We start from the raw sequence: 11,404 nt of genomic DNA on the forward strand, positions 1-11,404 counted from the left end.
GCAAAGGATTTGAGACATCTAACAACACACGCACCCTAACATAGTCTTGAACTTGAGATTTCTCCTGATCGAAGACTACTTGCAAGACTTGTCCCACACACTCCGCAATCTCTTGAATCGTGTCTTTAGTGTAGTAGTTAACTGGAATATTACGAAGACGAATCCAAGCCGGGAGTAGCATCAAATAATCATGCGGAGGTTTTTCGATCCATTTCTCCATCACTACACACCAATCATCCTGAGTCCAAACTCCTTGTTTCAAAACTCCTTCTAAATCTTCTTCAGACTTAAAGAAAAATTGAAACTTGTCTTTTGATAGAGCAATACCCCGAACCCTATCATATAGTCTCCAAATTCTTGGCATATCCAATATCCAATTAGACATCCTTTGTTCTCAGGATTCAGAAATCTACCCATAATACTACAACTATTTCTTTCGCTTGAACAGAACTTGGGTTGATTAGAAAGGACCAGAGGAGTATCATCTGCAGAAATTGAGATTTATGAGATTTCACTTTCACCACGACCTCTCATCGGAGAACGATGAACCAGTTACACTAGCAACTAAGCTCAAAGCAAGTATCCCAGATTTTTCGCCAATCGATTCTCATCGACGATTGTTGTCACTGTGTTCTTGTCGCCGTGTTGTCGTCGCCGTGTTTGCGTAGCCGTACTCTCACCGCAAATCTGTTCTAGCGTTATCGATCTCGTCGTCTCGTGTTATTGTTTGTGAATTTGATTGATACGATGGAGTCTGTGAAATGAGTGAAAGAAGAGCGAACAAAACCGACAAAGGACACATGAGATTGGGTGGACCTAATGGCTCCAATAAACTAAGGTAACCAATCTTTTATGTTTAGGTTGATTTTTTGTAATTTCTCAAATAGTCAATGTTCAATTTCATGTTTTCTTTTTCTTTTTGGGAGCACGAAGCTTGACAGAGAAAGTTGTATTTGTAATTGGTCTCTGATTTTGCTTTGATCTTCATATTTTCTAACACTCAAGAGGTTTGTTTGTTCGTATTGTTCTGTAGACTGAATGAATGATTAAGTTTGACTAATTTGGCTCAATCTATTAATAGGATCTGATCAAAGGAAAATATACACTTGTTCCTGTAATTTAATTCCAGCAAAAGAGGCGAGTTGATTCCAAGATGGTGAAGACATCCTCTCGAGTGGTAAATCCGAAATGTGATTCTGACTATTTGTAATGATACATGTAACAAATGATTGGGTAAGTTTGTCTCTTTGACAAATGATTGTGTTATTTTATGTGTGTGTATTAATTGGTTTAGTTTATAGCATTTTATTGATTGAGAAATTGAATTTGTGTAAAGTTTTTCAAGGGTGCTCAAACGCTCTGTTTCCTCCTTGAATGTCTCACCTTAGTAGGTTTTCATAATGAGGCTAGTTTATAGTATGCCAAAGCAACCTCATTGTAGGTTGAATTTGAGTAAAGTTCGAAGACAATAGTGTAATCCTCTAGCTTTTTGTTATGTAGTATCATATATGTTCAGAGCATTTGATTTGTTTGATTTGAACTGCTCTTAACAATGACCTTGAATACAAAATTCAGAAATTCAGGAAAGCTTTCATGAATTCATGATGACCTTCATAAAAAGCGTCTTTCTTTGTTGCTTCTCTTTGATATTTATGCACGTTTGATCTAATGCACGAGTTATGTGTTGCCACTGAGTTTTCCCTAGTAATTTTCTCATTGTGGTTTGTAGAATCTAAAGAACTGATTTACGATGCTTGCACCTATATGTTGAAATAAAGAATCATGATGGAACACCTCATTTCACAGGTGAACTCGTTAAGATTCTTGAAGATGACAAGTATCTTTTGGAAGAACAAGTTCAAGCAATCGCAAAGCAATGTATCTACATACAACACAAGATGCAAGTTTTCTTTGGACATCTTTAAGGAGTGTGTTGACATTACATAGGACTATCTTTCTTTATTTGTTGTTAGACATGTATGATGGTTGTGAAACATTTTTATATTATTTTGTTACTTGTATAATGTTTCTTCACTATAAGAGTGTCACATGTTTCTATTAGACAAGCTAATAGTTGTTGAGGTAATTATGATTGAGTTTGCTACAAGTTCTCTTTAATTTCAAGAAATTCAAGAAGGATTTACGAAATTCAGGAAGGATTCCATGATTTTAAAGAAAGATTTCTTGAACTTCAGGATGACCTTTCTAATACGTTTGAATTTCATAATGAACCTAAAGATGACCTTCACAAAAAGTCTGGATATTAGTAAACACCATTATATGCACAAAAAGATATCATTACCCCCTCACTAATGGAGTAATCTTGCACATATTGAGGTAGAACACCAAAAAGAGATTTAGAAACACATTTTTTTAATATTTAGGAAGGATACGGTAATATTTATGAAGCAAAACTTAAATTTTGTGATAGCCTTCATAAAATATTTTTGGAAGACACAAAATCAAATTATTACTCTTGTATATCTTATATATATATATATATAGATATTTGCACAAAATAAAATCAAATATACCTCACTAAATGGAGTAATATGTGCTACACTCATTTCTTTAGATTTAGGAAGGATTTCATAATGTTTAGGAAAACTTCATTGATATTTAGGAAGATTTTCCTAAATATTCAGAAATCCCATTAATGGTGATGACCGAACTAGATGATCATACTCCGCCTCTTCAGCACTACTAGTCAACTCAATAACAGACGAAGTATAAGCCGAAGACATCGAAATGATGAAATTTTTACTCTTTACTAACTACTTTGTTCCCAATGACATTATATCAAACACTTGATATGCAACTACTTTGGTATCCAAATAAGATAAAATATAACTCAAATACACATTTCAGCTTCAAGATTACCCATGTTTTTCTACTTCATTCACAGTTAAGATCCCAATACCCAACAATTTAAGCCACCACTCATAATCAAATTTCATTCATTACTCCACAATTCTCAACAGTTTTTCATTCAATAACCAACAATTCCAATACCCAACATTTCATTCACTAGAAGACAAAAGCCCAAAGATCTGAGCGGAGGATAAGCTTCAAGTTCTCGTTCACTTCCTTCATCCAACACGACATCTCCGCTTCTACTTTCTCTTTTACATTCAAAAGCTCTGGTGGTGGTCTCAAAAGTAAGAACAAAATTCTGTGATTCTTATTAATTAGTATCGATGAGTGGTGGTGGCAATCTCGTCAACGATGTTTGTCGTTGCTTTTTTCATCGCTGTCCTTCTTTTTATTCTTCTTCCAATAACCATCACAATCTTCGACGATAGTAACAACGATGGAGCTACGAATAAAAATGTGAATCCAATTGGTGATGAAAACTTAAAATTTGAGATCAAAATTGATACATAGAGAAAAAGAAAAATAAGAAGAAGAAGAAGAAGAAGAAGAAGCTTTGCCACCACAAGTTTTGCTTTCACCGGAAGATCCACCTTCATCGGGAAGCTCCGCCTTCACCAGAAGTTTCGTCGGAACAGAAGCTATCAAGATCGTAAAATTTAATAAATCAATAAATTAATGCAAATTTTATTATTTATTTTGTTTTTGAGATAATAATTCACTAATGCTACTTTTGGAATATTTGAGGATGTGTGCTAACTTTGGAAGAAAAACTTAAATTAGTGCTAGTTTAGGGTATTTCTCTTAAATTTATTAGAGAGATTTTGTTTATTTATAAAAATTTTGTTTTAGAAAACTATGAACTGAGACAATTTGATCTACATAATATATCAATGTTTTGGATGTTACAACATTTGTAGTTTTGGATTAGCTAGAAAATTTCGTATTTAGAAAATAATACTTTTGATAATAAATAACAAAAATTATAGATGAATTCACTTATATAAACAATATACATAAGTTTTAATATTCGAGGTAGCTTTAAAATTATCAAAATGAAAATGATTCATATTTATAAGTTAAAATTTATATAAATTTTTAGTTATTTTTATGACAAATTTATAGACAAGAATAACAATTCAATAGTTTTAAATCGATAATAACTGTGATAAAATAAAAACTAGAAGCGAGTTTTTTTTTTTTTTTTTGACCTCTAGAAACGAGTTTTTAAAAAATTAAATAAAAACAAACACTAAAACATCATCTTGTATATATATGTGTGTAAATTTACAACAATAATGAGAGCAAATTCTAAAAAATCTTATTACATTATGTACTATTTTGTTAATTTTTACACCAAAACTATTTAAAATTATTTTATATTGTCTACTAATTTATCGTATATTAGTTTATAAAGATTCTACTTTATACACATTTTGTGGGGTTTATATGGCTTTTAGTACGTTGAAAATTGAAACATGTATGAGTGAATAAATAAATAGTACACAACCCAACTTGTCTCGGACAGAAGCTCTGCTTGAAAGAAAGAGACTTCGAGTATAGACATCATATTGTTTGGCCTAGCAAATATTATATGCAAGAGGATATAAACTATCATCATCATTCACTATCACAAATATTTAAATACTACTAAGCCCTAAACCCCCAAAAATAAAGAAAAACATGTTAGCTACTTCTGAGTGAAAGGCTCCCAACAAAAGACTGAAGTGCATAAAAAAAAAACTATATGGCTAAAAACGCCTAAAAGCTGCTTTTTTTTTTAGGATGTAGACATCATCCAAAAGCAGAGAGAGAAGCTTTTTTCTTTTAGTTGTGGAGGTAATTGCAGGATGCTCCTTTCCTACAATGTCCATTTTCACGGAAGAACTTGCACACTCTTTGCCCCTTGAAGTTGTTGTTCTGCCCACCACTTCCACTTGACTGCCTGTTCCAACCATACCCAGAATCTCCATTCTGGTTCTGTTGGTTTCCCCAGTAACCGGCTTGGTTCCCTCCTGACCCACCGCTTGGGATCGCCATCTGATGTTGTGTTCCCCAATTTTGATTGTTGTTCCCAGACTGCATCCCTTGACCTGGTTGAATCCATCCCGCGCCCGTGGTACTCACTGGTGCTTGAACTTGAGCTTGTGCTTGAGCTTGAGCTTGAGGGACAGCTGTAACACCCCACCCTGGGTTTGGATAAGCTTGTGGTTGTCCTTGGACAGGCCCGCCCCAGCCAGAATTAGGGATTCCCTGACCAGTCGAGGGAACAGAAGATCCAGCCCAGTTTACATTCCCTCCAGCTTGAGCAGGACCAACCCATCCCATGTTTGGATTTACGGTCCCTTGACCCCAGCTGCTGTTCTGGTTTGCTGGAGCCTGAAGTTGTCCTGAGTTTTGGTTGTTCACCATGTTCATACCCCAGTGAGTTTGAGCTTGTGGATTCGGCTGGCTTGGAGCTGCAACCTTCCAAGAATCAGATGGAGGAAAGCCTGGTTGACTCTGTGACGGGAGAACACTAGGATTTGTGGTGCCATAAGACGTAGAGCTATTCTGAGAAGAGAGAGCATCACTTCCTCTATGATCTGTCTGCATGCTCCCCCAGCTTTGCTTTCCACCTGCTGGTGTTGGAGATGGAAGAGTCGCAGGGTGAATAACAGAAGCGTTCATCGAGTCTGATGCTGGAATAGGGTACGTTTGAGGTTGTAGAGAAACAGCAGAATTTACAACCACAGGGATATCTATCCTAGAAGCTTGACTCTGTCCAGATTGTGCTACCGTATAATTCATCAACTGATTAGGTGACTGCGGAGAATGCTTGGTTGGAGACCATCTGCTCTCAAAATTTCGCCTTTTTGCTGTTGGAGTAGTGATTTGATTTGGAGTAGGGGATGGAAGACTACCACCTTGACTCCAAGTATCTTGGGAATTCCTAGGTATCTCAATGGTTGGAGCAGTCCTAGCAGTAGAACCTAAATTGGAATCAGATTGGCTTGATTGACCAGAATAAGCTGCTACCTGAGTTTTCGTATAGCTACTATTCACCACCTGGGTTTGCTTCTGAAATAGTCCAGCTAATGCATCAGTCAGGAAAATAGAGTCCAACGGTGACTCTTTCGCTTTCCAGATTTCCAACTTAGCAGGGAAGTACCCAGTGTTGTTCCATTTACGGAGCTGCGCCATCGAAAAAGGTCCTTGAACTTTACCAGAAGGGTCCTTGTAATGCCATATTTTCTCTGACTCATTTGACTTGGGAACAGGCTGCTGAACAACAGCAGGGGGTGCCGTTGGAATTTCAGGCGCTATCCTAGGAGATAATTCCGGTGGCGCAACAGCACGAGAACTTCTAGGAGTAGTTTCAGGAATTGTAACAGGTCTTGGCTTCTCAGAGCCTAAAGATGGTTGCACTTCTCTTTCTCTAGCTGATGGCCACATATTTTCACTAACCATGTCGTCAGAAGTACCAAGATAATCCCCTCTACCATTAGAACCCCTACCCGAATAACTTCTGCTTAATTCACGATTTGCACTTGTTTTTGAGTATTTACTTGTGCCAGTCCATGATTCATTGGAACTAAATCCTCCCTTTCGTGGAGATATTGGATCCCTTCCTCTTCTGTTAAAGCTACTGCTTCGCGGCCTCAGTTGTTTCTCTAGATGCATTAAAACAACCAAACATCAAAAACATTAGAAGATATACCAAACAAAAGATTAAACAAACTTCACATTTTAGTTTAATTGCAAATAAAAACTTGAATCATAAAATATACCTTTTTCCATTTCTTCTTTTTCATCTTCATCTTCTGATTCACAATCTGGATCCATTTTGGGATCAGCATGTATTTCTGGAATTTCTTCTAGCCTCCGCTGCCGTTCCTCTGGAGATTTTAACAGTTGCAGTTTCTCCACGCACTCTCGTAGCGTAACCATAGTTAAGAAATAACGGAAGTGAATAAAACAAATGAAATTATATGCTTTCCACCACTACAAATAGATCTAATGTTCTTTCCCTGAAGTACAAAAACATGCACAGAGAGGAGCATTTCAAAAGTATGGACAATCATTATTTTTGACAAGAACTTGTAAATCTCAACAGATAAGGATATTCTTTTCTGCGGCCCATGTCACTAGCACGATCACGCAAATGGCTGAAACGTAGGATCTCTGCTTCCAGCAACTGCATTCACCAAGTAAAAACTTTCAATACTGAAGCAGTCATACATATATTTTTATCTTTTAGCTATATTATTCAAATACTATCATGATTTTGCATTATTAAGAAACCTGAAAACCCAAAATCTCAGAGAGACGAAAGAACTAGAATGATGCACATTCCCTAGAACGATTATGCAGTTATTTTCCATCTCCCAATCCAGTAAGCTCAATCACCAAACATATAGTATATGAACAAAAGGAGAATTAGAGACAGGAAATACTGTCAGCAGGAAAAAAGCAACTTACGTTTTTGACTCTCACTTCCTGCAGTGCAATGGCCTTCTCTTGTATACCACCCTAAGAAAATTGACATTAGAATACCAAAAATGCAAAAGCACACTGGTCCACAGATATTAGGCATAATCAAACGCAAGACTTCAAGTAATATGAAGCATACCACTGTCAGCCTGTTGATTAATCCACACTTTATGCTCTGCTTTAGACGCTTACATTCATCCTGAAATTATTAAATGGAAGTTATAGGTCAAACATATAGCATCTTGAACAATCAGGAGAAGATCAATCAGAAAATAGTGACAACAGCAACCAAGCCTCTATGGCCTGTCAACATATGCACGTGCAATAGAAAATACTATATAAGGACCAAAATTAAGAGTGTGTTCTCTCAATTCCACTGACAAGAAAAGGACATCGGATATACGTCACCTCAGTAAAATCTTGATTTGATATAATGTCAATGGATACCACTTCAGTTTTGTCCAAGTTCAGTATCTCAAGAACAAAGTCTGTTGTTTTTTTCCCAACTTTATAGGGTTCAGGAGATTTGCTTGTGCCTGTGTTTTAAACCAAAAGAGATCTTAGTCAACCATTGTATTAACCATAGAAATAATCTGTCAAATAAAAAATAAACATACCAACAACTTGAACCAGTCGATATATATCTTGCTTTTGATTTCCAGATATCCTTAACCTAACAAATGCACTAGCAACTTTTTCTTCAAAGGCTGCAGAATCTTCAAGTAGATCTTCCACCAAGCTCCGCCTTAAGTATATCAAATTAATGTTGTGCAAATCAACAGCAGCAAAATCATCAAGATTAGATTGACGTCCTTTCCTGACACTTTTTTTGCGTGTTTTACGTTTCTTATCCTTCCCACTTTTCATTGGATGGTCAGAGTTTTCATCAACATCCACATGATTGGGCTCTTCTGTATCAGCAATGTCACTTTGAATATCATCCGACTGATTTTGCTCTTTTTTAAGCAAATGAGAATCAAGGAGATTTAACATCTCAAAGTGCCCAACATGTGATTTTCCGAACAAATTTTGAAGCCTGGAGTCACAGATAACCTGGCTCTTACGACGGGGATCACGAAGATTGTATCTTTTTATATAGGCCAGCAGGAGATTCTGTACGTCTGACTCAGGTACGAAAGATCTGTCACCACGTCTCATATGCACGACCACATCCAAAAGTTCCTTGGAAGCCCACTCCGTAGTTTCACCAGAAAAATTCTTATTGGCTGGTGAACCAGACTTTGATCGACTCCTGGTCTTCCTCTTTTTTGGAGAACTATCTGAATCTGATCCTCCATCTGTAACATAGTCAGTCTCGCTGGCTGTTCCCTGTTTGCTAGCATTGGACTCCTGTCCCTTTCGTGGGCTCTTAGCCTGATCAAGCTCCTCTGGACTTAAAGATAGCTGGGTTTTCAAATCAATCCAGTAATCCTTAAAGAGATATTCCCAGCTGGTCTTGTCATCAAAATCCAACTGCGCCTGTAAGAAACAAAACGACATAAGGGAGAGATCAGAAAAGAAGACCGTCATTTAACAAGTGAAAACTAAGGCAGAAGTGAAAATCAACTATCCAGCGTGGGATACTGACCAAAGTCATAATTAGTTAGTGACATTATAAAGTGAAAACAAAGAAATGTAAGCTTATCATGCGTCAGCCAGGTTGAAAGCTCATAAACATGTGCATCATGCTATAGAGCAATCGTAACGGAGAAAAGAGAAACAATAGAAGGCTGATCATCAGACTTTTTATGCTTAGTACACAACATGTTTTATGAGAGAAACAGATAAAATGAGATCATGAGGTACTGCAACATGATCAGTTTATCAGCTCATTATCACAAGAAAAGAAGAAAACTTCGGTAAGCAAAAAGCTACAAGAGTATGTCAGGCATACCGGCTCCTTTTCTTGCTCTTTTCTTTCTATCAACTTGACTGTCTCCATGCATGTCTCACACAAACCCTTATTACCTCTGATGCAAAAGAAGACAGCATCCTTGGCGCAGCCCTTGCATAATGAAAACATGCATGTACAACACAAGTAGGTTGCAGCTTTTTCACATTTGCTACACAGGTGCCATCCTATTCACAAAAATGAAAAATCATGTAAGGTTCTACTAGAAAGACATGGGAATGATGAAAGCTCACAGAATACATACATACACAGAGAGAGGTAACCAGAGAAAAGTATGACCATACACAGACAGAAACTGAAAATACAGCATAATTGAAGCAGAGTGCCAATTAATTCTAGTTTGAAGAAACTTGGGGGACCTAAAACTGTGTACTATCTTGAAAGTTAGAAACATGTCTTCTAAAGTAGGAGGGACAGTAGTATTATACTAAGAGGCTCTACGGTGTTTTTGGGCTCCTGCATCTTATTAGTTTGTGTAATTTATTACCATATGTACCAAAAATAATTATGATTCGCTAAATGCAAGAATCATCTACAAATCGGTGCAGCACAAAAATAGCTTAGAGAGAACCATTAAATGGTGCCTAGAAGATAGCTAAGAATCAATGTTTCTCATCATATCACAATCTTATATTACCAAGTTTAAATGGTGTATATTTATAGTATGAAAAAATTGGATGGTGTCACCACGCCAAACCAATAGTCAAGGACAGAAAACTACCAAAGTATATAAAAGCATCAATACCAGTGAATTTACAATTCAGAGTTTATAATACTAAAAAAATGACACAGCAGATCCCACTGCTGCTACTTGTATTTACGTTGAACAACGGAGAATCAACTAAAAGCTACCGTTGACAAGTTCTTGTGGAAACTTAAAGAGTCATGACTGTACACAAAAAAAGGGTTAGCATAGCCTTGATAGTAATCAGACTTATCCAATTTACAACTGTCATTGCCAGTGTAGCATTGGACAGTGGTACAAGACTAAAGTAAGAACCAATAAGGAACAACACGAAATAAGATGGCGTGCAAAGCAATAGAAAAAGCTTTGACAGAACTTTCAACTAAAGGTTCAAAAAACATATGCAATGTTAAAAGACACTATAAATATCTATGGTAAAAAGTATTCACCACTACATACACTACTGAAATAAAATATGTGCTTAGCAGATGATGTATCATGTTGTTCCAAACTAGATGTAATTCAAGCAGACACTTAATGAGAGCATAGCAGAAAAAACTTACCACAGTTCCATTTACCCTTTGACTGGAAGAAAGCCTCATCTCGATCTACACAGGATGGGTGGTAAGCTTTTGGGCATCCCCTGCAAGCCAACAATATCATACATTCAAAACAACAAAATTTATCATCTGTTAAGGGGAAGGGACCAACTTTAAATTACAAGTTCATGTAATTGCCAGAAATTACAAGTTCACCTGCGGTCACAAAGGACAAGATCACCCCCATCAAAGCACATGAAACAAACATCTTCTTCTTTCTTCTTTCCCGTCCCTTTTACTGTCTTTGTATTTCTCCCCCGCTTCCTCTTTCCTCCAGCACTCTTAGTTTCTTCATCAACATCCTCAGGATCTTCATCACCTGAGGCAGCCGTAACACTTTCCTCCTGTGTCTCTGTAATATCTTCATGATTTTTCTTCCCCTCTTCAATATCAGCTAGTGAGGAGTCTCCATGTGTTACCACATCCTCCGCCACATCAGTCATCACATCATCTTTCCCCTGACCCCTATCTTCAATCCTTGTCTCTGTTTCTTCTGACACTTCAGCAATATTTGTTCCGTCTACTTTACCCATAGCAGTCTCCTCCTGTGTCTCTGTCATCTCTGTAAGTCCCATATCTTCATGATCTTCCCTTCCCTGCTCAATATCAGCTACTGAGGAGTCTNACGACTCAAGAGAAGCTCTCGGCGAGTCAGAATCCATGAGGCGAGAAAAAGGGATCAGCTTCTTCGCAGGATACAACACTCGTCCATAAAAATTAAAAATTTGGGAAATTGGGAACAAAAACGAGAAAACCCTAAGAAAGATCTGAAAGCTTTTGAAGCTTTTAGGGTTTTGAGGATGATTTTGTTTTCGGTGATAAAATGGATAAAAACTGTTTTTTTTTTTTTTTTTTTTTTTTAAA

At 36.9% G+C, this 11,404-nt stretch overlaps 1 protein-coding gene and 1 pseudogene across 1 annotated transcript; both read right to left on the reverse strand.

Moving 5' to 3' along the window:
* The window catches only part of LOC109130894, a 4,408-nt pseudogene extending 1,524 nt beyond the window's left edge, over positions 1-2,884 (reverse strand).
* LOC104766946 (zinc finger CCCH domain-containing protein 19-like) lies at positions 4,387-11,162 on the reverse strand (the record flags this gene model as incomplete). The annotated part of the gene is given in 10 exon segments (XM_010490918.1): positions 4,387-6,524; positions 6,642-6,793; positions 6,978-7,048; positions 7,333-7,383; positions 7,484-7,543; positions 7,753-7,880; positions 7,962-8,823; positions 9,239-9,423; positions 10,505-10,584; positions 10,697-11,162. Coding segments are annotated over 10 exon segments (3,881 nt in total), but the record flags the coding sequence as incomplete, so codon positions are not given.

Source organism: Camelina sativa, chromosome 19, assembly GCF_000633955.1.
Source record: "Camelina sativa cultivar DH55 chromosome 19, Cs, whole genome shotgun sequence".
NCBI lineage: Eukaryota > Viridiplantae > Streptophyta > Magnoliopsida > Brassicales > Brassicaceae > Camelina > Camelina sativa.